Source organism: Nyctereutes procyonoides, unplaced genomic scaffold (genome assembly GCF_905146905.1).
Source record: "Nyctereutes procyonoides isolate TBG_1078 unplaced genomic scaffold, NYPRO_anot_genome, whole genome shotgun sequence".
In the NCBI taxonomy this organism is placed as follows: Eukaryota; Metazoa; Chordata; class Mammalia; order Carnivora; family Canidae; genus Nyctereutes; species Nyctereutes procyonoides.
Genome location: NW_026575025.1, coordinates 9,932,422 through 9,959,155, shown reverse-complemented (window position 1 = coordinate 9,959,155; position 26,734 = coordinate 9,932,422). Strand labels below are relative to the sequence as shown.

Here is a 26,734-nt window from a genome sequence, read left to right as displayed (position 1 = left end):
GCAAGACTGCTGTATTTTGCTGCCCTATTTTCATTCAACTTTTACATGTTAAAACGAGCAGTTCTTCATTAATTTCTTACTCCCATATACACTTCCTTTCTAAAATTTCCCATTATTGCTTCCCTTCCTAACTTCTATGCTTGCCACATTGGAGTTGTAAATACCCTGTTTCCCTGAGGAGAAAAAATATATGACTTTTTCTTCCTTCACAGTGGAGATTTTACAGTTGTACCTGAGAGGAACAAGGGAAGGTTGTAGTGCTGATGTATTATTCCATTTAGTCCCACAACAGATTGTTCCAGTTAACATTTGTCCAACATGTTTACCATAGAACACTTCTAAATTTGCTTTTCTTAAGAGAAAGAGAATTATTCTGTGGGCTGTTTGGTCTACCAGATCTCATGTTTGGAGACCATTCTGAGGCTGTGTTGTGCTACTCCCAGGCCTGCACATACCTGACCCTCTCTTAGTCATGGCTGATGATGGTCAGGGGTCTACTCAGCCAGGGCTCTTGGCCAATTATACTAAGGATAGGGCTGCTTAGGGAGGGATTGGGGAGGTGGGTAAAATAGGTGATGCAGATTAAGGTGTGCTCCTAAGGAGCACTGGGTGATGTATGGAAGTGTTGAATCACTATATTGTATGCCTAAAACTAATATAACACTGTATGCTAACTATACTGGAATTGAAAGCAAAAAAATTACAGATAGGGCTGTTTCTCTGGAAAGATCTTCTCTGAGCCCTGAAATGGTTGGTCGTGTATTTATGGGAAACAATGAAAGAACAAAGATTTTCTTGTAGGAGGCCACCAAGGCAATACCCTGATGTTTCCAATTGCCAAGCCAGAGAAAAGGGAGAAAGCTACCTACCCCTTTTTTATACTTCACCAGATCTAGAATATATTCTGTTGTGTTTGTGTGTGTTTATACACTTTGGATGTACCTTGTGGCTTCCCAGGTGATGCCATCTTATTGGTCGGTGGATCGGGGACCTTGCAACTTAACTGACCTCTGTCTGAACTCCCTTGATCCTCTCTATTGGGGAGGAGACAGAAGATGGGGTCAGTAATCACCCCCATGCGCTCCCTCCCTCTCCACTGTTGGGCTGAGCAGCGGCTGAGACTTGCTTGTGGCTTGAATTATTGAATTATCTTTCATTTTTGAAAATAGTCAAGAGAGTCATGAGTAAAGAAAGTTGTGTACCAGGGAAGTAGTTGTTCACTGCCTTTTAACATGAACAGTGCTTTTTAACATCATCCTGACCCATGGTGAACTTCTTTGGTCTAAAAAGAGGCTTGTCCTCTGTCAGCCCAGCAAACTGGAGGTCATTATCATGGGGAAATGAGACCAGGGGTAGGGAGGCTCTCAAAATAATGTGGTTCTTTGAGGGCTTAGAGGCTGGAGGGGGAGGGAGGGTGCAGAGTGGAAACCTGACATACAGGAGGCCAGAGCCAGAGGCAAGAATGTGGGGATAGGCAGGGAGGTTTGTGGTCAGGAAAGCAAAAGACACCCAGAAGCAGTAAGAGAAGCTGAGCTGTTTAATCACCTCCTTGGCCAGACTCAAGGCTGTGGCTGCCCCTGAACAACTCACACCTGGAAGCCACTGAGCATCGCTAGAGATGGAGTGGCCACTTGAGTCAGAGGATGAGTTAGCATGGGAAGGGGAAACTTGGGCATCTCTGACTGGGTCATCTGGCAGTCCTGCCCCCGGGTCCTGCTTCAGCTCTGAGAGGTTCCTGGCTGGTCCCCAGGGGCAAGGAACCAAAGGGCGTGCCCTGGCTGCGGGGAGAGAATGACCTGAGGCAGGGCAGCCATTCCCACATGGCCTATGTCCCGAGGTGCAGCGCTGTCCGCACCAGGGTGAGGGTTGGGGTGGAGGGCTCGGGGGGAGACGAAAGAAGTTGGGAGATGGGAGTGGAATTGGGGGTTGCCTGGGTCCCACCACCAGTCTGGAATTAAATAGCAGAAGAGGAGCATTGCCTTTGGGAACACTGACTTATCCCCCGAGACAGTTCCTGGTGATGGGCTGACCTTGGCAACAGACCCTAGCAGCAGGCAGTTGTCCTGCCAAGAGGGTGGTCCCTGTTGACAGTCCCTGGCAGTTTCCTGAATAGAGGGAAGAAGCTGGCCTGGGAGTCTTGCCCCCAACTACTTGCTCTTCTTGAAAAAGCTGAAGCGTTTTTCTCTCTCTCGTTCTCTGCCATCCTTGCTGCGAAGTACAACAGGCCCCTCAGCCCCAACCGGTGATACTGGGGGCATGGTCATGGCCCGGGTCATGCCCCGCGTGGCACTGGGCACCGCTGGCTCTTCAGGCTCTCCAGAGGCAGAGGACGCGGTGGCAATGGCAGCATTCACCACCCGCAGCCATGAGCTCATCTCTGCCTGCAGAGGGCAGAGAGAGACAAGTGGTCAGCTTCATGGCCGCTGTACTGAAGCTGGAAAGCCTACAAGAACAGGCAGACAAGTGACTGGACTACTTCACCTCACTGGAGAAAAAGACCCCTTTTAAGATGGGGAACAGGTTTTTATGTGGCTTTCACAAACATCCAGGTAGCACATCATGAGCTATCTGATCACAAAGAATGAAACACTTCATCAAGGAAAAAGGAGAGGAAAGAAAGTGTATCTGTGACTGGAATGTTCTGGGAATGGCACAGAGAGATGGGAGCGTAGGAGGAGAAGGGGCCAGCTCACCTCATCCTTGGCCTGGAATAAATATTCTTTTCCATCCTGTAAGCTGTTGGGAGAAAGAGAAACCTCAGGGCAGGGCTGAGAATCTGGAATGGCTATAGCAGAGCTGAGGAGAGCTCAGTTATCACCCTGAGACCAGGCTGCAGAACATGCCGCTCCAGCCCTCAGTGCCAGACCAGACATGTCCTGCACATTCTTCAGATTCCCAAACCCTTCCTGTTTGGCTGCTGAGGACCACGGCGAGCTCACCCCCACCTCAGGCCACGCCTCCTGCTCTGGCTGCTCAGTAGCAGGCTGGGGCAGGCCCCTGGAGGTCTCCCAGCAGCAGGGGGGTACCAGCACCCCACCTTCAGGTTTTCTACCCAGGATAATTTTTTTGCTGGATGTTGTCAGCGGTCAGGCCTGCATCTGGGAGCCCCAGCTCCCCTTACTGTGGATCCCAACCAGAAACCCTATACCTCTCCTTCGTCTCTATCACTGGCCCCTCATGCCCAGCCCTCTAACTCTGTTCCCTCAGCTCCTAGCTCATGGCTCCCCCTACTTTGATCGCCTCTATCTCCCCTCCCATACCGAGGGCACCTTCCATTCCTACCCCAGCTTGAAGACATGTTTGCGCTTTCGATAATCAAAGGCGACGCTGCCTTGAGCCCTGGCCAGGCTGACAGGCACCTCTCCGTGGTATGGCACTCCCATGCTGGCTGCCTTTGAGTCCTTATAAAAGCCGAGGCTCCCACGCCGCAGGACGCAGTACACATTTTGCCAAGACCTGGGAGGGCCCATGGTGCCGGTGAGATGGGTGACTGGTCTTTGAGGTGCCTGGAGCCCTGGGAGTACCTCGGGTGTCCGAGGACTTCCAGGGCTGTTCCTGTTTCTGAGTTCGTCTTTACCCGATGCTGACCCTCACCTGAGACCTACTCTTCTCCTGGGTCCTCCCCCTTTCCCAGAGGACCCTCCTCCTTATAGGGCACCTCTTCCCTGAGGTTCCAGGGAAGCCTCTTCAGAAGGCAGCAATGGGAGAGGCCACCAGTACTGTGTGGCCAGGACCAGTACCTGTTGGCAGCTTTCTTGCCAAAGGCTTCCATCTCCTGTTTGCGACACAGCATCCCCTCCATCTGCTCCTGGGCAGAGAGCTCAGGGCCTCGGGGGGGCAAAGTGGCAACACGGGCTGACTCGGAGGACCTGCTCTGGGGCATCACAGGAGGGGCTGGGCCCCGCGTCCGGGTCTGCTTCTCTCCTCGTGGCCCATTGGCCTCGTCTCCTGTGCCAGACCCCTGTGGGGAAAGTGAGGAATGGTGTCAGTGTCACAGGAGAAGATGGGAGATCCCTAGCCTGAATGTCATAAAGCCAAAAGTCCAAAAGCTGGTTTTCCCACCCCCTTGTTTCCTTTGGGCCCCTGCCCTCTCCTCTGCCTAGTATCACCACTACCTGGCTCCCACCCTCTTCATCCCTTCATCTCTGGGTTATTAACACCCACACCTCTGGGAGAAACTCACAGGTCCTTCTGGGAAGCTGCTCTGCTCAAGTCTCTGTTGTTCTAGCAGGGGCTACAAGGATAAGAAGCTGTAAGAAGATGTGCAAGGTGGGAGCTAAGATTCTGATGGGGGTGCACAGGGGAGCAGGGGGTGACCTGTGGGGACTCGGCATCTGTGCAGACTCCATTAACACTGGCCTGCTGCGTGGGTGCTGGTGGCCGGGGGTGGGTTCTGTAACAGCAGAGAGAGAGGCACAGAATGTTAGGCCTGGGATTGCTCAGACTCAGCCTCTTTGTCCTTCCCTGAGCATCCCAGCTCTTACCTGTCCCAGGTGGCATCGGGGGCTGTCTGGCTGTCCACCAGGTCCCCTTCAGGCCGACGGGCTGTGGGCTCTGGAGCAGGGGGCTGTTTCCTCCGTTCCTCCTCCTCCTTCTTTCTTTTCCGTTCTTGCTCCTGCTCCTCCAGCTGTCAAAACATTCTGGGATCAGAGCATAGAAGGTCTCATTTAAGAGGACCAGGGCACTGGGGAAAGCTGAAATGCCTCAGCTCTAGCCTGATGAAACACAAAGGATGGAAAATATAATTCCAAAAGAAGGTGGGGATTTAGAGGCAACGGAGGAGATAGTGTCTCTTAGTGTCACCCAGGGCGGGTTGGGGGACTGATGGCTCCTGAAACTGCGGTGACAACGGGTACTCTTGGCCCACATCTGGGAGATGTTGGCGCAGAGGGAAGAGAAGACACATCTTCTTCAAGCAGGAGTACCGGCCTGGGCAGTGGGAGGAAGCAGGCAGTCCTGCGGTCCTGTAGCCCTCACCGCTGTGAGCTTCTCCAGCGCGCTGAAACGCTCCTCCCAGGCCACTGCTGACTTCTGGAAGGCCTCATGCCGCTTGATGAGGCTCTCAACTTCATCGACTGTGCAACCCAGCTCAGCACTTCGCACCAGTGGCTCTTGGCTGCACAGCCAGGCCTCTGCCATACCTGCGTCTCTCCCAAATACAAGCACCTCCAAAACTGCAGGGGTTCGGGAGGGGTCACAGAGAAATGGCAGGTCAGAGCATCAGCAGGGCACTGTAGCCACAGTCCTTCAAGAACAGAGACATGGAGGAAGCTACTGCCCCAGAGCAGGAGCACAGGGCAGAGCCAGGTAGTGCCAAGGGTGGGCAACCTTGAGTTCCATGCCCAGGCTTCTTGGTCTTATGTACTCTGGAAACTCCAGGGTATGAGACCCCCAGCCCCTTCTCCTGAGGCCTGGTGCCCACAGCCAGCTCCCTGGCCCCCAGGGCAGCTCACCAAGCTGGAGCCAGTCCATCTTTTCCTGCCACTTGTCTGCTGTCTCCTGGCGCCGGGCCTGCAGCTGAGACAGCTTCTCTGAGATCTGGGGGGCAGAGACGTGAGTTAGCACCCAATGGGACCTTTCCAGGGTCCCTGGAGGACTCACACAAGGAACTGGTGACTTCTGATTTCAGGAGGCAGATGGTTCTGGAGAAGAGTTGGAATGGGGAAATCCCTGAACAGCACTGAGGGGGAAGAGGTTTCTACAAAGGAAGAAAGAAAGGAAGGAGGGAGACTCATCCTCCCCTGTGAGGATGGCCTGGCTGCACCCACACCTCACCCACCTCCTCAGCCGCATAGTGGCTCCTGGCAAGCAGCCCCTGCCCCATGTCGATGCATGAGGAGAAGCGGTCGGCCCTGGCCTCTATCTCTGCCTTGATGCCTTGATGATTCTTGATGACCAGGTCTGCAGAGGACACATCCCTGGGGGGACAGAGACCATATTACTGCTGCTCACAACCCTGCCCCAGCCACCAGTCCACAACCCTTGGAGGCTGCTGAGCACCATGGGCCTCACCGGGGCCGCTCCTGAGCATCCATCTGCAGGTTCACACCATCCATCCACAGCATCAGCTCCCGAACAGCCTTGAAGAAGCGGAACTTGTCCGTGGTGTCCAGTAGCAGCTGGCGGCGGGCAGCAGAGCTTCCTTGAAGCTGGGTCCAGGCCTCGGCCACAGCCTGCATGTGACGGCCGATCTCCTCAGCCTTGTCTCCAGCATAGGCCTTCTGGAGTCGGTGGCCATCATCCTGTACCTGCTGGACCTGCGGGGCCCCAGCTCAGAGTGAGGTACACCTGGGGGGACTCCGAGGAGCTGGAGTCTCCCCAGTCCTGGTTTCTGTTCTCTACCTCCTGTTGGTTTCATCCTTCAGAGAAGCAGGAGGCAGAGCAGAGGGTGGGGTGCTGGGAAAAATGAAGGCTGGTGGCCAGCCTAAGCCTTGTCATACCCTTCCCTGCTAGGTCTCAACATGGGGCCTGCAGAGTCTAGGGGAGCAAGCCTTTAAAGGGACTACTGGCCAGTTGAGCTTTCAGAGGACTGTCCAGGACACACGAGACCTCAAAGACTGCTGGAATGAGATTTTCAGCCAAGAAGGGGTAGTGGCTGATTGGGTTTAAATGATTGGAGGAAGAATCTACAATTGCTCAGTGTAGGTCTAGAGCTAAGCTGGGTGGGACCGCAGGCAGATTTTAGTACAATATGAAGACTCTAGTCATTAGGACCATCTGGAAATGCAGGGGGACCTCGAGAAGTCTGGTCACTAAAGGTGTGGATGCTGTGGCTGGATATTCCTTGGCCAGAGATGTCACCCTGGAACCATTCTAACCTCATCCCTGAGTGTCCCTCCAGGATGGCATCCTCCTAGCATTTCTGAGTGCTCCCCCAAACTGTTTCCCGCAAAGTCTCCCCCTAGCTAGCCCCCATACCACCGTCTGTGGGTCAGACCTGGGCACTGAGGGCCTGGATGTCGTGCTCGAAGGCACAGTGTCGGCGCTGCAGGGCTTCGGCTGCGTTGAGGTCCCGGCCGGTCCCGTCTGGAAGTTGCTGCTGTTTGTGCTGCACCCGTGCCAGGGCTTGGCGGGCCCCGTGCAGGAAGCGCTGCAGCTCATGTGCCGCTGCCAGCACCTGACCCCGAGTGTCTAGCAGCTCAAGCAGGTCTGCCCAGGCCTCATTGAGACTGTCCTTCCATTCAGCCACAGTGGCCCGGGCGGCATGGCCCCCAGCAATGAGACCGTTGGCCAGGGCGTTGGCACCATCCACGCGCTCCTGACCGATGGTACTCGTGTCCCGGGAAAACTCTCGGAATTTGTCCCGGAGCATCTGGAGGAGGAAACAGTAACATGGACTGGATGGTGCTGTGATGCCGATGGATGCGGTCCCTGCCTGATGGGGGAGTCTTCTTGCCCCAGACCGAGAACCCACTTCTCTCCCTGGGCCATGTGGGCCAAAACAGGTTTCTTCTGCAGAGCAACTGGCTTCCATTTACCCCAGATGTGACTGATGCCCCGGCCCCTGGCCAAAACACTGGTCTTCAGACAAGGATACCCTAACTGTGGCTCATATATCTACACGAATAATGACAGTCCAAGCCCCCAGACTGTGCAAGGGAACCTTAAGTTCCCTGTGTTGGAAAAGAATGATTGGAAATTTTCTTTTTGTCCCCGTCTCCGAGCAGCCCCATGACCTCCTTTCTGCACAGTTGTTCAAATACCCAAGGACAGCTCCCGCTCAGCCTGCTCTTGTGCCCCACCTTGCCGGGGCCCTGGCCTCCCACTGGGTCCCCTATTCCTCCTAGAGCTGCTCTGCCCCTGGCGTCCACCCCACACTCACGGTCACGTGCTCGTAGTCCTGGCCCAGCTCATGGGATGCTGCCACCACCTCGCGCTCCTGGATCCACTGCTCCAGGTCATCTAGCTCGCGTCGGAGCTGGCACAGCCGCAGGTGCTCCTGCAGGCGCTCCCGCCGCTCTCCAGCCAGCTCTTTGAGGCTGGCATATAGCTTGTCCACTTGGGCTTGGCGGATCGAAATCCGTGTGCTGCAGGAGCAGAGGAGGTACCGCAGGACTTAGGATGCCGTCCTGGGATCCCTAGCCTATTCCATAGAGTCCTGCCCCTTGGGCCCCCCAACTACTTGCCAGGTCTCTGCCTCTCCAGCTCTCTAGACATCTGTGTACACGTGTTGTACCAAAGGGCTCCACAGTCCCTGCATCACTCCAGAACCGGCTCCCATCTCCCCCAGGGGCTGTTCCACTCTCTGTTGCCTACTATATTCACCTCTCTGGGTGGTTGTGGTCAATCATGTCTTGGCTGCTGACTGCCAGCTGGTGGATGGTCTGAGCATAGTCAGCCAGGGCTTGCTCCAGCACCTGATGCTTCTTTACCTCTGCTTGGGCGCTGAGCTCGTCCTGGGGATGACAGTGGGCATTGGGCAGTAGGGCGGGGGGGGGGAGGGAGAGCAGCAGCCACACAGCCTGAGCTCTGCCCTGCCGCTCACCTTGGCTTTCTCCTGGCCCATCATGTGTAACTCCTGCTCGCCCATCCAGGCCTCCGCCTCGGCGGCATCGCGGTAGAACTGCTGGGCCCGCAGGGCCTCCTCCAGCCGCTTGCCTCGAAGCTCCAGCTCACGGCTCAGGTGTTTCCACATCTCTTGCAGCTCAGCCAGCTCCGGGCCTGCCGTTGCCGCACCCACAGCACGCTGACGCTCTGTTAGGTCTGCGATCCGAGGCTCATGGCCCTGTATCTCCTTCTGCAGGGTCTGTCCCCAACAGCAGACGAGGACAGTCTGACAGGGGACCCCTCATCCTACCCTCCCCCTTACACCCACTCAACATCCGGCCCCTCAGTTTGCACTTCTCTTTCTTCCCTATTCCTCCTCCCATGTCCTTCCCTGGCCTAAGGTTGTCATGGTGACGCCCCTTCGATCCACCTGATCTGCTACAATGGAAACCCACCCTCCATCAGTGAGGGCAGGCCAACCACTGATGGGAAGGATCACACACAGCCTCAAGGGAAGCCAGAGAAACCCCAGGTTTTAAAAGAAAAAACAAACTTCTGAGTCTGGGAGGCTCTTGAGATCTTTTCTTTTGCCTTTAGCTTCAGCCTCACCTGGTTTTTCTTCATGAGAAGCTGGACACTGGGCAGGTCCTTGCCATGTTCCATGGAGCTAGCCATGGGTAGCCGCTCTGTCACCCACAACTGGATGAGAAAGGCGGGGGGTCAGTGGAGATCCAGAGGGCAAAGCAAGAGTAGGAATAGACAATGGGGAGGCCTGGGGGGAGAGGTTTTCTAGGGCTCCTGGAACATGTGTGCTGGGAATAGTCATCTCTATTGATGGGGTGAAGGGACCTAGGGGGCATCCCCAAGGATCCCTTGAGGGTCTACTTTCAGTGCCAAAGGGAAGAGAAAACAGACCACTGCTGGCATCTCCCCAGCCTCCAGGAGGGAGACTGGAAAGCAAATGTCAGGGAATAATTTGCCATGATCACAACTCTACCCCATCCAGACTGGTGACTCACAATCTCATCCTCCACATCCCGGTGGAACTGGTGCTGCTCGCGAGAGGCTTGTAGGCGCTGACAGCGCTCCTTCATGGGCTGGCACAGGGCTCGGAACTTCTCCTCCACAGCCCTGGAGGTCCTCTCCACCTCCCCCGCACCCTGGTCCTCCTGGGCCAGTGCTGTCGCCTGGGCCTGGATAGCCTCCACCTCCTTCTCTCGCACAGCCATTTCCCGTTCCAGCATCTGTAACCCAGGAGGAAGGAGATGTCATCAGTGCGCAGCTGCCTTCGAACTCAGAGGAGACTCCAGTCTTTATGAGCCAATCAAGATTTCTTATCCCTGGGGTTTGCCTTAGGGAGAGCATATCCTCATGGCCTACCTCAGTGGATCTCAAACTTTAATATATGTAAGAGTCCAGGGGGGTGTGATAGGCAGGCCAGTTATCAGTTTACTGTCTCTCGGTCCCAAATTCAGATGTACCTGGGTTCAGGTACATCTTAGCCTGTTTGAGACATTGCAACTGAACCCTGTCAAGGGTTCATTGCCAGCTAGAGCAATGCCAGGCCTTGTGAGTAGAGGACACTAGAAGGACACCACAATCCAGGAGAGTGGAAGGTGCTATTTATGGTTCCAGTGTGCCTTTCTTCCTGCTCCTGAGGTAAAACTGCCCATGGTGTGCAGGAAATCCAGTGGCTCTCACCCTCTGGCAAGTTTTGCTGACATCCCAGTGGCAACTTCCTACAGGTCAGTTTTGGCCTGCCAGCTTTAGACTTGCTTGGTCCCATGATACCCCAGCAAAGTTCTATAGCATCCAGCAGGCCTCGGCCCTCTTCAATGAGGTCCTGAAACTCAACCTTGGGGTTGGGTGGGGGGAGGGTATCTTGTTCCTCCTGGGGTATCCCTCCTCAGCCCTAGAGGTAGTAGCTGATCCCTACATTTGCTATTTCTGTGCTCTTTACAGCAGGGATCAGCAAAGCCTGCTTGTTTTTGTAAATATAGTTTTATTAGCAATAGCCACACCTATTACATATAATTTTACACATCACCTATGGCTGCTTTTACCCTACAAGAACAGAGTAGAATAGTTGTAACAGAGATCGTATGGCCTACAAAGGCTGAAATGCTACTGTCTGGCCCTTTGTAGAAAAATGTTTTCTGGTCTCTGCTTTCAATTTCTCTTTAGCCTTTAGGTAGTTAAACACCTTTTACTGATTGATACTATTTATTAAATTTTCCTTGTTCAAGTTAAAGTATGGGTTCTGTCTCCTGACTACTTTGACTGATACACACTCCTAGAGGTGCTGCTACGGTGGCCCACGGACATGGCCTTGAGAAATACCAGTAAAGATGTTGTCTGGGAGACCTTAGAATGACCTCCCCAACCCCAAGAGCTACAGACCCCCTACTCCTTTCTGCTGCAGTTCAGCAGCCCCATCCCAGGCCCACTGGGCACCTGTTGCTTCTTGAGCAGGATGTTGACACTGGTGAGGTCCTTGCCATAGTCGTCAGAGTGTAGCTGGGCCTGCAGGCTCTCCAGCCAGCTCTCCAGGGCTGAGCAGCTCTGGGCAAACAGCTCGGCTCGGTTGGCATCGAAGAGGCTGCGGGCTTTGGCTTGAGTGGTGCTCTCCAGCCTGTCCCAGCGCTTGTGGAGGTCCTCTAGCTTCTCGGACACCAGGGCTTTCAGCTCAGGTTTCTCAAGGGTCAGTTCCTGCCCCTCCTGGGAGGTGGGATAAAGAATGTGGCAGTGTCAGAATTAGGTACTACTGAATTTTACGGGTCAGTGGCAGACCAGGGGCTAAAAGGTGCCCTGCAGGAACCTGAGGTGTAGGCATTAATTCCAAGTTCTTGTGTACTCTCCACAGCACACTTTTCTCAAAGGCTCCCCCCTACTCTAAGCTGACTCCCCCATCCCTCCAATGCAGAGTCCATCCTACTTGTTCAAGCCCCAGCTCAAATCTCATTTCAACCACAGAGATTTGGGGCTCCCTCACACCTATGGCTTCTGGGGTGATGCCACACATGGTCTTGTGTATTTGCCATCCTCTCTTGTTTTTCAGCAAGTCACCCCTCACCTGAGTTATGTACATGCGCAAGTCCCACACGTTCTCCTCACTCCTGGCCTTTTGTTTGAGGACTTTTGTTGCCAGGGAGATGAGGGAAGCATGGTCTCTTGACCTGTATGCCAGGCAGACTGGGAGTGCCTGACACTTACTGCCCCAGGAAGCAGCCCTCAACCAGTGACAGGCTGGGAGCTGGAGGACAAATGCTCTTCATCCTCATGCCTTGGTTGAGATGTCACTGATGCATGTTCTACACAGTCTCCCATGGTGCCTCATTAGGACTGAGTGCCAGTTGCTCACTGGGGTGCCTGGCATGGCAGTGTAACCATTATTGAACGCCTTGCCTTTCCATCCCAGCTTCCCACTTCCATACTGGTGTTTTCTTTTGTTTCTTTTTTTTTTTAAGATTTTATTTATTTATTCATGAGAGAGAGAGAGAGAGAAGGCACAGACACAGGCAGAGGGAGAAGCAGGCCCCGTGCAGGGAGCCCGACGTGGGACTCGATCCTGGGTCTCCAGGATCAGGCCCTGGACCCAAGGTGGCGCTAAACCGCTGAGCCACCAGGGCTGCCCCGTACTGGTGTTTTCTATGGCCATCGCTCATAGGTAGGTGACCTGCACTGAAAACCTTGCTTCAGGGTCTGCTTCTAGGAGAACACAAACCAAGGCGCTGCCTTGAGGCCATTTTGGGTATGGCTGCCAGGATGAAGAGGGTCAGGGTCTAACACTGCTTGGGTAACTTCAGGAACCTTTAGCACAATCCATGTGTCAATGTACAGTCCTTACATGTGATCAAGGCTTATCCTGACCTGCCCGATCAGGCTTTTCCCACCATTCCTTCCTTTCCACATTCTGTGTTCCTGCCAGACTGACTTACCCCCTTGTTCCCATACAGGCACCTTGGGTTTCCTGTTTGCTCTGTTTGCCCTACCCAGAAACATCTTTCCTCTATTATCTCTGCTTGTCAAATCCTACTCATCCTCCATGGACTGCTCTGGAGGCCCCTGCCTCTAGGATTCCTGTACCTCCTCCTCTCTCATTGTAAAAAAGTTTTTTTTTTTTTAATTTTTATTTATTTTATGATAGTCACACACACACACACACACAGAGAGAGAGAGAGAGAGAGAGAGAGAGAGAGAGAGAGAGGCGGAGACACAGGCAGAGGGAGAAGCAGGCTCCATGCTTCCGGGAGCCCGATGTGGGATTCGATCCGGGGTCTTCAGAATCGCGCCCTGGGCCAAAGGCAGGCACCAAACCGCTGCGCCACCCAGGGATCCCTGTAAACAAGTTTTGTTGGCACATAGCTTTACTGGCACATACAGAGGAGGGCCCAGGCTTTATCAAGCCCTCTCTTGCTGCATTTGTCATATTCTGCTTTGGATGTAATTTAGGTATTTGCAGATCTGTCTCATTCCCTGGCTGCCGTGTCTGTCATTCCTCAAGGGTGGAGCTCACAATGGAATTGCCTTCATTTCCCCTCTCAGTGACTCATCCAATGCTTTCCATATAGTAGCACCAAGTAAGTGTTTGCTGAACAAATGGAAACATTGGATACCCTGGTCTCCTCCTCTCCTCAACCGTCATGCCCTTGAGGGAAGGAAAGTGTCTTTTTATGTGCCTCGCAGTACCTACCAGAGTGCTGAGCACAGAGACTGTCACCTGGGGAATACTTACTGAGTTAAAATAAAGTTTCACCTATGCTCAGCTCCAGAGGAAGTGGTGGGTTTGGTGACCAAGGACCAGGAACAATAAGACTCAAGAGTAAGTGTTGGCAAACTGTGCTCTGCGGGGCAAATACAGCCCCCACTTGTTTTTATAAATAAAGTTTTATTGGAATGCAGCTACACTCAATCATTATGTATTCTCTATGGCTGCTTTTGAACTACAATGGCAGAATTGAACAGTCATAGCAGAAACTGTATGGCCTGTAAAGCTGAAAATATTTACCATCTGGCCCTTTGCAGAAGTTTGCTGATGCCTGCTGAAAAGTGTCCTTCTGCTCTGGACACAGGGATAATTATGGTGTTGGCCCAAAGCAGCAGTCTGGCACTCTATTAATTTGTACTTGCCCAAGGTTCTGTAGTTACTGTCTCATAGTCCTAAGACTTTTGTTCCCCAGACCATAAGTTTCCACCTTGAGGTTTGGCACTAAAGACCCCATGACCTCTAGCCCTGAAAGAACCAGAGCCTGAAGCCAGGGTCCTCCCCTGCACTGTGGCCAGGATCCTGTCCAGGGGAGCCCCTAGGGCTCTCTTCTTGCTGCTAATTTCACATCACTCACCTTATCTACCTTGTCCAACCAGTCTTTGTTGGCGGCCAGCTCAGCCATGAACGCCTGGTGCTTCTGCCACTTCGTGTGCAGGTTGCGGGCCTCATCGTAGGACACATCCTGGGCTGTCAGCATCTTCTCATCAATCCAGAGCTTCAGCTGAGTCAAGCATAGAGCAAGGATGAGAAGGGCAGAGAGCACTGCATATGCAGTGAAGCATAAGGGGGTGAAGCGAGCGAGGGGAATGGTGGATGTGGGGAGAAGCCATGCAAGGGTCCACTTAAGTAATACTACAATGGACTTATTCTATGCTCAGAAAGCTGGGGCATGTTAGTAAAGGGATGGCTAGGGAATGTCGGAGGGGACATGGAGGGACCAAGAGCCTCACCTCGTGACAGTCTTGTAGGAAATGTTGCTGCTCGCGGTTGTCCCGAAGACGGCCCAAAAGCTGCTGCACTGCTTCTTGATTCTTCTTGTGTCTGTAATGACAGTCCCTCGTGAGACCCATGAACCTGCTGTTAGAGGTTATTACCCTCTAACTCACCGAGAAAGCCACACAGGAATTCTGATATCCAGCAACCAACTATGCCAGTGGACTTCGTCTCCCCTGGTGTGGGGGGAGGCTCAGCTCCCCAGCTCATGGCCCAGTCCCATTCTGACCACTAAGTTTTTCCACCTCTACTTTTTGTCAGTCCCCATCGCCATCCATCTGCCCATGCTGCACTATCCAGCTGCTTCATCAGTAAAACAGGCCACACTGTTCTCACTCACTTCCCTGTCGGAGCTCTCCTCTACCCACTGTGTTTATCATACCTCCTCTCAATGGAGTCAGCCTTCTCCTGGATCTTCTCGGCATGGATGTTGCCCTCAGACACCAGCTGGCGTCCAGCCTCCAGCAGGCCGCGGATCCGCTCTCCATTGGCATCCATGGTGCTCATGAAATCCTCCAGTTTTTTTATGGCGGCATCAGCAGCTTGGAGTGTCCCCGGCATCTCCGTGTGGGACAAAACATATTCCTGTGTGGGAAGAGAACACTTGTCCACCTTTCAGAAGGGATCTACCATATTGGACACGAAGGCCAGCTGAGGATGGGAGAGCGGATGGTCTGGCTCTGAAGACAACATGTGGGGGGTGGGAATAGGGTGGGGGGGGTGCTTGATTATCTGCAGGCTCACAAAGTAACAAGAGAGCTGGGCAAGAGGACCTTAACAGCCCAAACCCTGTTCCCTCTTCTTCTGGCCACTGATTTGATTTAACAGTTATATGACAGGTCAGGTTTTCTATTTCTTCTCAAGTCAGTTATATTTACACCTCTTTAAAAAACATTCTGTTAAAAAAAAAAAGGGCGAGGGGGATCCCTGGGTGGCTCAGTGGTTTAGCGCCTGCCTTCAGCTCAGGGCGTGATCCTGGAGTCCCAGAGTCCTGGGATTGAGTCCCACATCGGGCTCCCTGCATGGAGCCTGCTTCTCCTCCCTCTGTGTCTCTGCCTCTCTCTCTCTCTCTGTCTCTTGTGAATAAATAAAATCTTTGAAAAATAAAAATAAAATTAAAAAACATTCTGTTAAATCCATTTCTTTTTTTAAGTAAGCTCTACACTCAACATGGACCTTAAATTCATGACCCTGAGATCAAGAGTCACATGTTCTAGTGACTGAGCCAGGCACCTTTATCTTTTTTTTTACTCCCTTATTTTTCTAATATGTTCTCCCAGTCCACCAGTCCATCTTGGTTCCTCAATTGCCCGCTGCCATTTCCTCCCCATCCACCTCTGTCCTCCACACTTCCCTGTCCCTGGTTCCCTCTTCTTCCTGGGTGGGACTGCGTGTCCCTGGGCTCTCACCTGGCTGCTGAGCACGCCCTCGGCCTGGCGAGCATCCCGCAGGAAGCCTTGGAAGCCGTGGGCCTGGGCCAGCCGGCCTTGCCGGCTCTCCCACATGCGGCCCAGCTCCTCCCAGCCGGTTCCCAGGGCTTCGAGTCGCTGCCTTAGGAAGAGGCACTGCGGATCAGCCTGGTCCCGGGTCACCTCCTCACCCAGGGCCCGCAGCCGGCTGTACTCGCCCCGGGCCCGCTCCACCTCTCCCCGCAGGGCTGCATGTTGGGCCAGGAGGGCCTCTGCCTCAGGCAGGGTGGCTGGCCCTTCTTCAGAGGCCACAGAGGTCTGTGTGCGACCGAGCCATGCCTGGAAGTCATCTAAGCTGCGCAGGAAGTCCTGCAGCCGCCGCGCCTCACCCAGTGATTCTTCTCGGCGTCGCATGGTGGCCCGTAGGTCTTCCCAGCCAGCTTGTACCTCTCCAAGCCGGGCATTGATGGCAGGGGCTTGGGCAGGGTGGCCAGTGGCCAGGGCATTTGCCTCTTGAGTCAGCTCGCCCACCCGGGCGGCGATGGCCTCCAGGTCCCTCTCGGTGCCGGCCAGCTTCCGCTGCAGTGCCAGCACCCCAGCTAGGTCGTTGCCCAGGCCCTGGGTGGACTCGATGACCTTGGTCTTCTCTCTCATCCAGGCCTGGGTCTCTGTGCACTCTAAGTGGTAGTTCTGGATGCTCAGGGCTGACATCAGGGCTGCCTTCTTGCCGTCTGCCAGGGTCCGAAACTGCTGCCACCTGAGAGTGGAGGGAGGGTCTGGTGTCCAGAGCTGCTCAGTTTCCCTGCGCTGTCCAGGTATGTATGGAAGCTTCTTCCCTGCCTCCCCCTTCTCTGGTATATTCTACCACCTGCTTCTGCTGTTAAAGAGGCTGCTCCCTGCTCATTCTCCCTTGACTCCTTGATTACTCCCTGTCTAGGTACAAGCCTTTTTGGACTACCCCTTTTTGTTTCTTTCCTCATTTCCCACCTTTGCCCCCACAACGTATTCCAGACAGCCTGCTTTCCCTGTTTTTAGTCTCCATACCATGCCCTGGAGAACTTCCTTCTGGCTGCCATCCCTGCATCCTTTCTAGGTTACCCTCCCCAGCCCCACCTGTGGTTGAGCTGCTTCTGGGTATTGACAATGCTGTCCTTGCCCGGGGGGCTGGCTTTCAGCAACTGCTCTGCAATGTCATTTACAGCTGTAATCCGTGCTGCAAGGGCGTTCATCTCAGGCTCCAGGGTCTCGAACCTGAGCAGGTAGAAGAGGCGGCCATGAATCACCGGAGCCGTGATGCACCAACCCTCCTCCCCTAGAGGCCTAGGGAAACACTTCTCTGTCAACGTGAGGCTGATTGGTAGGAGCCTCTGCACATCTTAAACTTGTAAGGTTTAAGATCCCTTGTAAGGTCTAAGACCTTAAACTTGTAAGGTTTAAGATCCCTTGTAAGGTCTACGGGATCTATGGGTCAAGTGGGGAGCCCCAACTCCCCCCAGACAAGTAGAAAAACAACCATCTCTTGAGTTAACTCAAGAAGATGGTGGAAGTTTAATATTAGGAACAGTTCCACAAGCCAGACTCATTCCTGGCCCAGAGCTCTATTCTTTATCAGAACCTCCCTATTCCTCCTGGGATTGACCTCTTAGCTGCCTACCTGGGACCCATCCTATTACCATGTGCTAAAAATGAATTGGTGACCAAAAATATTTGAGCAATGAGCATGTGAAGTATAACTTCTGTGATATTCTCACAGTTGGCATATGCTTTCTGTAAGGGCCAGATAGCAAATATTTTAGCCTGTCATGAGTATTTAGCTCTGCTGTTGTGGTACAGAAGCAGCCAGGGATGATATGTAAATGAATGAGCTTGGCTCTGTCCCAATAAGGATTTAAAAAAAAAAGGCAGCAGACTGGATTTGGCCCCAGAACTATAGTTTGTTGATGCCTGTCACAGGATATCTTGAAAACTTAAAAACAAACAAACAAACAAAAAAAACAAAAAAACTTTATATTTTTAAAACCACCAGGAAATTTGACTGTAGAACGAGTAATAGATGATATCAAGGAATCACTAATTTTGTTCTATGCGATAATTAACGGTATTGTGGTTCTATAAGAAAAATGTCATTTCTAAGTGATTTTAATATGCTTCATTCTGTAAATAAAGCCACTTTATGAGGTTAATCAGCGTATCTGTCTAAAGGTTTATAACATCAAAGCCTCAGCTATTTTAAGTCCACACACGCAATTAAAAAATGATTTACTATATTTGAGAATACTTCATATTTCTTAGAGGATGCATCCTAGAGAATATAGAAGTTAGATGGTAATACGCCGGATTTGCTAATTTTTAAAATGAAAAATGATCAAATTATAGCAAAATACTGACAATTACTGAATCCGGATGCTGAGTATATAGGAGTTTGTTGTATCTTTTCTCCTTTTGAGTATGTTTAACGTTTTTCATTAAAGCAAAAAAAAAAAAAAAAAAACAACAGTCAACTGTTAAGACTCAAAGGGTTGTAGCAAGAGCAGGCAGTTGTTGGCAGGGCCCACCACGCATACGAAACTCCCCCATTCCTCCCCACCCCAGGGAGTCTGCAGGGCACCTACCTTTGCTGCACCACCTCCAGGTCTTCCAGGCGCTCAGGCAGGGCCAGCCCATTAAGCCACTGCTCCTTCTCCTCTACCCACAGCCCACATGCCCCTGCCTCGCTGAGCATGGTGTAGAGTGCCAGGGCTGCTTCCAGGGCCCGTGCTCGTTCGCCTGCCCGGGCCTGCAGCTCCTTATAGTGCCGCTCCAGGGTAGGCACCCGGCCCTGCACCTCTGGTGTGCGGCTCAGTGCAGCAGGCAGAGCCATGGCCTGATCCCGCAGGGCATCCAGGGCTGGCCGGTGGCTTCGGATCTCCTCCTCCAGGGCCCGATGCTGTCGGGCCAGGGCCTGTGTGGAGAACTCATCATGCCCCAGTTCAGGGCTGGACACGAGACGCAGTGCGTCCACCAGCCAGGCCTCCATGTCGTTGGCATCTGCCTGGAACTGGTAGAGACTGGCAGCCTGGGCAAGCCGCTGGGCGCGCTCCTCTGCCAGAGCCTCCAGCCGCTCCCACTGGGCCTGCAGCTCAGCCATGCGGGTGGCAGCCTGGCGGGCTCCCGGATGGCCCTCTGCGACTAACTGCTGGCCCTGTTCCAGCGTAAGCTTCAAGGGCCCCTGGCGGCCGCTCATCTCACCCCGTAGGGCTGTGTGTTTGTTGAGCAGGCGGAGGACGCCAGTCAGGTCCCGGCCAGTTTCTGCTGAAGCCAGCAGATGCTGCTGCTCCCGAACCCAGGCCTCGGCCTCACCCACCTCCCAGAGGAACCGCCAGAGGCGCCGGGACTCCTCCAAACGGGCCCGTCGGGCCGCTGCTAACTCACACAGTGCCTCATAGCTCTGCTCCAGGGAAGCCACCCGCTCTGTCACCAGCTGCGGGTCGCATGGTTTGTACTCTGAAAAGTTCAGGGTGGAGGGTTGAGCACTGTAACCCAGCCATCCTGCCGCCCCTTACCTACTCCTGGCAATGAATCTCCACCGCCTCCTTAGGCCTCCCTCCCTAATGCTGTCACCTACCATCCACCCATCATCCTTCCTGTCCTCAGTTTGCCCAGTCTGGCTACTTCAGTTCTCAATGTTCTCCTTCCTAGCACCACCACCCACCCACCCCGCCCCGCTCCCCAGCTCCTTCCCCCAGTGTTCACCTTTCCCTGGGTCACAGAAGCGCAGCGCAGAGGCACTGACAGCCCGCACCCTCTCAGCCTGCACAGTGATGTCTGCTTCTACCAGCTCGTGCAGCTGCAGCAGGTCCTCCACTCCAGCCAGATGCTTGCCCAGGTCCTGAGACTGCAGCCGGCCCTGCCAAGGCAGCCGACATGCTTGTGTCCCTTGGAGGCCCCCCAGGTTCCCTCCTCACCAAGTTTCTTTCAGCCCCATCACACACCTGGGCTAACTTGGCTCCCTTTCCCTGGATCTGTTGCACCTTCCAATCTCCAGGTGCTGCACCTCCCAACCTCCAGATGAGCACACCTGCTCCTGTCTGGCAGCCTGCACTCACACGTGCAGTGACACCCCAATTCTGTCCTGGCACCCCGGCCACTTTGTACTTAGCCCCTCCCCTCCTGTGGAACCACTGATTCTCTTACTAAATCTTGCTCCTGAAATCTCCATTCTGACTTATCTTCTCGGCCTCAGAATTACCACAGTTCAGTCTCTAGCACATCCAGTGTCTCTCCTGACCCACCCCTACCCCCATTCCAGGCTGAGATCACTGCACAGACTCTAACTGGCCCCTCAACCTCTACTCTGGCTCTCCATGATTCTCCTTCACATCGTGGTCACATGTCTCTCCTTTCCAAACCTTCTGATCACTCTCAGTGCTCCATGTGACTCTGAACAAGGACCCAAACCCCTGAGCAGGCCCAGAAGGCCCTGGGTGAGCTGACTGTTCCCACCTTTACCTCATCCACTGCCTTTCCTGTTTGTGCAGTACTACTGGCCCTCCCGCCTATGCTGAACACAGCATGCCTATGCAGGCCCAGAGCTGTTCCTTCTTCCCGAGACATTCCCTGCTCACATCTCCCCACGCTGGCTCCCTGTGTTAGTCTGCATTTTCTCAGAGGCCTTCCTGGATCACTTCACCATGGGCCCCTGTTCAGTTTCTTGTAGGCTTTAAGTCTGCCTGCTATTTTGTTTTTTGATAAGCCCACGGGTTTCCTCATCAGCCCCCTCCTGCTAGAATTTGAGCCCTGCAAGCACAGGGCCCTGTTTGCTCTGTGTATCTGAACTGGGATCAGGGCCCTGCACTGAGACTACTGCCACCAAGATGCGCCAAGGGAATGAAAATCCCCCCAGTTGCATTTCCACAGTCCTGTTCGTCTTCACCCCCTCATCTCGCGTTACCTTCATCTCTTCCATCCAGTCCATGAGGTAGAGCAGGTCCTGAAACACCTTCTGCAGCTCCAGGTTGAGGAGGAGCCGCTCCCGCCGGGCTGCCACCATCTGCCGCAGGAAGTCCCAGAGCCGTGCCACATTGTGCTGGCGTGCCGCAATGCGCTTGATGTCATGGTAGCGCTCGGCGGCCAGCTCTGCGGCCACCGCATCCACGGCTTGCACCCGGCCGCTGTAGGCCACGATGTCCGTCTCAATGGCCTCGTGCTTCCGCACTGCTGCCTCGACGGCTGCCAGTTCCAGCCCAAAGTTGTCCTGGAGCAGAGAGCCGGCCAGGGAAGTGGAGGAGCTCAGGCACCCTCTTTGCCCGTTTGCCCCTTCTCTCCAGAGAGCTTCTGCTGCATGATGCCAACTCCACAAGGTGGCTCTGTTTCCTCTCTACCCTGTCCCATCCTGTCTCACTAACCCTTTCTCCTGTTCAAGCCTCTGGCCCCTGGTTCCAGGGACTCTTGGTCTTCTGATCTGTATGATGGAATTCTCATTTCATTAGTTTTCTGTCTTGCCAGGCACCTAATCTACTGCTCTCTCCTATTTGTCCTGCCTGTCCTGCACAGGCCAAGAGCCCCCCATGTTCTACCTGGGACACAAGGCGCTGGTTCTCGCTCAGCCAGGTCTCCCGCATGGCAGCTTTGCGGTCGAAGCGGGCGGCCAGCTGCTCCAGCTTCTCCTGGCGGATCAGCTCGGTGCGCAGGGCCAGCTCGCGCTCATGCTCAGCTTTCTCCAGCCGCTCCCAAGCCTATGAGGTGAGGACAGGATTGGTACTAAAGAATTGGGCTCAGGAAGTGAGGGTGGGGAGGGGTCACGGGGACCGGGGCATGCGATTAGTCCCAGGGAAGTCTAGTGGATCTGTGGAATGTGGTCAGTTAAGACGCTAGTGCATGGAAGTATGAGACATGGACAGCATGAGGGCCATGGAGCCATATGAAAGCACACCTGCTTCTAGGTGAGGACTGGAGGGGGACAGGGAATGATGGAAACCACTGGATTTGTTTGTTGGGGGGGTGAACCCTATTACTTATATTAATCTTCAAACATTGTGGAAAAATATAAAATATAAGCAGAGAGTGAATTGGGGGCGTGTTATACAAGATAAAGAACTGGGCTATAACTTTATCATGTGCACTTGCATGGGGAGACAGATGGAGGAGGAAGGGGGAGGGCAGCAGGCAGCCAGGACAAGTGCTCCAGGTGGGGCGGCAGGGGCTGGGGCCGAGGACAGGACATTGGTAGGGCGGGAAGGGAGGCTGTGCACCTTGTTGATATCAGAGATGAGCCGGCCCTCGCGAGGTGTGTAGACCTTCTGATTGTTGGCTCGCAGCTTGCTCTGGATGGTGAAGAGCAGAACTTCCAAGTTCCCCTTCTCGGTGAACCTGAGTCAGGAGGTCGGGTTTGGGTCAGAGTCAAAGGTCATAGAGGCACAGGGGCTCTACGTTTCAAAACGAAGCTTCCTGTGTTGATTTTCTTCTCATCAAAGCAATATACATAGTCTCAGTGCAAAAGCCAGAAAATACTGGCAGGCATGAAGAATATACTTTTAAAACAAATGAAAACCAGACAGAAACAACCAGTTACACTTTGGCATGCATGTTGTTGTTGTTGTTGTTCTCCTTCTTCTTTTTTTATTTTTTTATTTTTTATTTTTACACAGATGGGATTATTTCAGAACCACAGCTGACATTTGCCAAGGACTCACCCACCATGAGCCAGGCCCTGCTCTCATTTGGTTCTCTGTTATCTGCATTCTCTTATTACCTCATTTTCCAGATAAGAAAACGGAGGTTTGGAGAGGCTAAATAAGATGCCCAATGCTTACAACTGCTTGATGGCAGAGCCAGGATTTGAACTCAGGTACTTTGAATCTGAACACTTAGTCATTTGCTCCCTGCTGTCTACAAATAAGCAATTTTTAAGACTGCTTTTTCATTTCTGTTTCATGAACATCTTTTTTATGTCAATAAGTGTATTTCTTCAACATTATTTTCAGCGGCTCTCCTGTGACTTATTTTTCCTTTACCAAGGTCAGGTTAGTGAACATCCTGGAAGCTATGTTTTTGTTCAGTGCCCAGAAGAGGGCTTTCTGAATCAAAGGGCACACCTCAAATCATTCTTGGAATATGTAGGAATAGATGTTTTCTGGATTAGTATTAGTTTTGGAGCTGAAACATATTAACTCCAAAAGAGCTCAATAATAAGCAAACAGAAGTTTTAGCATGTACTATATAGAATTGCCTACTGGCAATTCCAGACTTGAAAAAAGTCCACTTCTAAAACAGGTGAACAGTGAGAACCTTGGCAGTGTGCACATCACCAGCCATGCTCCCGAGTCACTGATTGTGACCTGCCTGTCAGATCCAATCCCCCTGTCCCTAAGCTGGGATTGGGTTCTGGGACACCCGGCCAGTAATCTTGTCTGAGTGAATTGCACTGACTCTACATACCATAGTAAGCATTTCCACACGATGAATTTTTTTTTTATGGTAGTCACAGAGAGAGAGAGAGAGAGAGAGAGAGAGAGAGAGGCAGAGACACAGGCAGAGGGAGAAGCAGGCTCCATGCACCGGGAGCCTGACGTGGGATTCGATCCCGGGTCTCCAGGATAGCGCCCTGGGCCAAAGGCAGGCGCTAAACCGCTGTGCGACCCAGGGATCCCCATGAATTTTTTTTTAATGGATCATCATTTAAAAAGTTTATCTTGGGATTGCTTCTGGCACTTTGAGCTGGGGGAAATGAGCATTCACTGCATTTACATACTGCCAAATTCCCCTCCCCAAAGGCCACCCTAATTTAGGCTGCTTCTCCCATGAGCATGGCTCAGGGCAGGCATGCCGCAGCAGGAAGTGGTCCAAGGGCACCTACTTGGGTGGCTTCTCTACCGTGCGATAGGAATTGAAGGACTGCAGCTGGTTCTGGACCCCGCTCAGAGAGTTGGCCAGCTGCCGGTCATTGAGGGTCACAATTGTTTGCTCAATCCACTGCAACAGGTCTGAGGCCAGGGACTCATACTTTTCCACTAGGCGCTCTGCCTCCATGGCATGGTCCAGCACCTGCAAGACAGAGACAAGGGGGTCCTGCCATGGGGTCCCTGGCCCACCCTACAGCTCTACCCTGTCTCTGCTTTTGGGGGAGGAACACCCCACCAGGCCAGATCTTTGCTTCAACCACCCCACAGTGGGGAGTACCTTGCCAATCCTTTTGCCTTCCACAGCCAGGGCCTTCATCTTGGAGAAGTAGTGATAATAAGTAGCCACATAAGTAATGATTGATTTCTCATCTGGTTGGTCCACATTCACATCTGAGAAAAAGGGCCACTGGGGTCAGGCATTTATGTTTGGAGATTTGAAACCTGCCTCCCAGGAATATACCTGCAACTTGAATCACTCACCCCGAATCCCAGGGCCTCCCACCTCTGCCCTCCAAGACTGACATCTTTCAACTCTTAGTGCAAAATGACAAATAAATCATTTGGACTAAAAGGACATGAAAAAGCTATGTTTTTTTTTATTCCCTTAGAAACAAGCAGAAGACAAAATGCAGAAGCCCAAGGAGGCTTTTTACCAGTGTTTCCAATGGAGACCAAAATTTGCTGTTTAGGGGAAGAAAGGCAAAAAAAAGAAACAGTATTCCCATTTGGGGATAGATCTTGTACTTATGGGCTGGGTAGATGTCTAAGAAATCAGTGGATTAAGGGTCAGCAAGATGGAAGATACAAACTAAGCTTCCTAACACCAGGATGTTCAGAGGGACGGGCCCAGTGAGCCCTAGCAATTCTCAGGGCTGTGTCAGGGCAACGGTCATGGCTGTTGCTGACCTCAATCCCAAAGTTCAGGTATGAGTCCAAGGAGGTGAGGGTCCTTCAGGCAAGTCAGCTTCTACCACAAAGACCAAGGCTGGAGCTCTATATGCCTTGGGTTCTCTTAATTAGGCAGATTCCATCCTACCTACAGGGGAGACTATGGGACTGGAAGCCCTTGTGACCACCTCACAAAGCCCACAGGCAAGGAGGACCCATTGAAATCACTTCATGAAGCTACAGGATACTTCACTTTACTTAAATGTTCTTCATCAGAGCTGTGCTTCTCAAATGCTTTCCCAGGAACCTATGTCTACTCTGCTTCCACCACTAGTTAACTAATATTTGTTACTCTGGACCGAGATGGTGCTACGTTAGGATGGAAAACAGATAACTGAGACCCAAGTCTGCCCAGTGAGCTTAGGAAAAAGTGTTTCCCGTGGGGAAGCCCCATGGCCCTTCTCCGCCTCCCTTTTGTGGTAGCTCCAAGTCTTGTCTGTCAGAGACGTGGCTAAGGACACAGGTCTGGAGTTTGGATCTCTGCTCCACCAGCTGTATGACCTTGGGACACTTAACCCCGTGATAGGTCCCCATCTCCTCTTCCATAAACTGAAGACAATGATGGCACCGATTTCAAGGGGGTATTGTGAGGATTCGGAGCATGTCGAGTGCAGCTCCAGGTACAAAATAAGAGCCCAGCGGCCACTGCCAGTCTCACCAGCATTAAGATCGGAACCCCAGAAGCCAGTCAGCAGGGCTCTGCTGACCATAAGGTCAGAGCTGGCTGAGAGGTCAGGATCATGCAGCTTATTTAGGACCCTAGAATTTTAGAATAAGAAGGGCTCTTAGAGGGACGCCTGGGTGGCTCAGCGGTTGAGCGTCTGCCTTTGGCCCAGGGCATGATCCTGGGGTCCTGGGATCGAGTCCCACATCAGGCTCCCTGTGAGGAGCCTGCTTCTCTCTCTGCCTGTGTCTCTGCCTTTCTCTCTGTGTCTCTCATGAATAAATAAATAAAATCTTTAAAAAAAAAAAAAGAAGGGCTCTTAGAGACCACATAGACCAATCTTCTCATTTTAGAGATAAGGAAAATGAGCCACAGAGAGGCTAAATAACTGGGTTTAAGTCACAGAGCTGCTCCATGATGAGGCTGGCATAGAACCACATTTCAGGGCTCTCTCTGCCACAGGGCTGCCCCCTTCTTAATTTTTTTTTGGGGGGGCGATATAATTTTTGTACCATAAAATTCACCCTGTAAAGCATACTATTCATCATTTTTAAGTATATTAACAAGGCTGTATAGCACTTATCATGATCTATTCCAGAACATTGTCATCAGCCCCAAAGGAAACCCCCTACCCATTAGCAGTCCAGTCACTTCTCCACCCTCCACCCTCAGCCCCTGGCACCCATTCATCTGCCTTCTGTCTCTATCCCACAGCAGCTTCTTTACATCACTTTGCCCCACCTTCAGGATCCAGCAGCTTCGTGAGCCCCAGCTCCTTCTCAGCCAGATTGAAAGCGTTTTGCAGATTGTAGTGTGCGTTGCACTTCTTCAGCGACTCAAAATCCAGCAGATCTGGCCTGTACAGAGGGAATATAGAAAGTATCAACAGCACATAAGCTCCTAAAGAAGAAAAGTAAAGTCACCCCTGTGTTTATCCCTGTCACCAGCTCCATTTTATCTAGAACCAGGCAATCCAAACCCACACCCACTGCTCCCCAACCCTCTGGCTCCCATCACTGTCCTTTATGTAGCGTGGTGCCCCCACATCCCAGCTCTTGACTGGATGTTCACTCCTCATAACTGCTGTGTAGTCCATCTCATGGCTCGTCTATGCATCTATGCACCCCTAGGCCATGAACCCATCTAGCAGGAGCTCAGGCAGGCTCGCTAACCCAGCTCACCGGTGCTTATGCACAATGGCATTAAAGGCCAGCCCATCTCTCCAGCTGGTGGTGAAGTTGTGCACGTTGACATTGGGATACCTATAAATAGAGACCGGGAAAAAGAGTGAGTAGGGCCCAGCCCTGGTCTGTTACTCAAGGATGGATCCCCAGCTGGTGCTTCTGGGAGACCATCCCTCCTTTACCACACAGCTTTGGTGCCTCCAACCCTCCAAGGCCATGGTCCCTGGGCAGCCTCACCCTGCGGTCTTCATCTGGCACCACAGCAGTAGGGCATCCTTGGCTGACTTCTTCTCCTTGTTGTCTTCTGTTTCCACACTGATGTCTTGGATCTAAGAAGGAAAGATGGAAGGTCCTCACTCCCTAAACAGGGGCTTCTGGAGTTACTGAACATACTCAGCAGT

General features: G+C 52.7%; 1 protein-coding gene across 3 annotated transcripts in view; it reads right to left on the bottom strand.

Moving 5' to 3' along the window:
* Positions 1–1,519: 1,519 nt before the first annotated feature.
* SPTBN2 (spectrin beta, non-erythrocytic 2) overlaps positions 1,520–26,734 on the bottom strand; it is a 38,969-nt gene continuing 13,754 nt past the window's right edge. For all 3 annotated transcript variants that reach the window (XM_055315044.1, XM_055315045.1, XM_055315043.1), the window contains 33 exons: positions 26,571–26,662; positions 26,331–26,411; positions 25,891–26,006; positions 23,815–23,927; positions 23,492–23,679; positions 21,888–22,005; positions 21,213–21,371; positions 20,588–20,890; positions 19,390–19,543; positions 18,270–19,140; positions 16,771–16,908; positions 15,658–16,414; positions 14,631–14,833; positions 14,206–14,296; positions 13,830–13,976; positions 10,942–11,205; positions 9,507–9,731; positions 9,097–9,186; positions 8,486–8,746; positions 8,266–8,396; positions 7,823–8,027; positions 6,938–7,312; positions 6,013–6,257; positions 5,780–5,918; positions 5,454–5,538; positions 4,978–5,174; positions 4,485–4,627; positions 4,318–4,393; positions 4,184–4,234; positions 3,741–3,961; positions 3,283–3,456; positions 2,694–2,736; positions 1,520–2,381 (listed from right to left, as the gene is read on the bottom strand). In XM_055315044.1, coding sequence (XP_055171019.1) covers positions 2,148–2,381; positions 2,694–2,736; positions 3,283–3,456; positions 3,741–3,961; positions 4,184–4,234; positions 4,318–4,393; positions 4,485–4,627; positions 4,978–5,174; positions 5,454–5,538; positions 5,780–5,918; positions 6,013–6,257; positions 6,938–7,312; positions 7,823–8,027; positions 8,266–8,396; positions 8,486–8,746; positions 9,097–9,186; positions 9,507–9,731; positions 10,942–11,205; positions 13,830–13,976; positions 14,206–14,296; positions 14,631–14,833; positions 15,658–16,414; positions 16,771–16,908; positions 18,270–19,140; positions 19,390–19,543; positions 20,588–20,890; positions 21,213–21,371; positions 21,888–22,005; positions 23,492–23,679; positions 23,815–23,927; positions 25,891–26,006; positions 26,331–26,411; positions 26,571–26,662 — 6,690 coding nt within the window. In that variant the 3' untranslated portion in view covers positions 1,520–2,147. The remainder of the gene's footprint in view (positions 2,382–2,693; positions 2,737–3,282; positions 3,457–3,740; positions 3,962–4,183; positions 4,235–4,317; positions 4,394–4,484; positions 4,628–4,977; positions 5,175–5,453; positions 5,539–5,779; positions 5,919–6,012; positions 6,258–6,937; positions 7,313–7,822; positions 8,028–8,265; positions 8,397–8,485; positions 8,747–9,096; positions 9,187–9,506; positions 9,732–10,941; positions 11,206–13,829; positions 13,977–14,205; positions 14,297–14,630; positions 14,834–15,657; positions 16,415–16,770; positions 16,909–18,269; positions 19,141–19,389; positions 19,544–20,587; positions 20,891–21,212; positions 21,372–21,887; positions 22,006–23,491; positions 23,680–23,814; positions 23,928–25,890; positions 26,007–26,330; positions 26,412–26,570; positions 26,663–26,734) is intronic.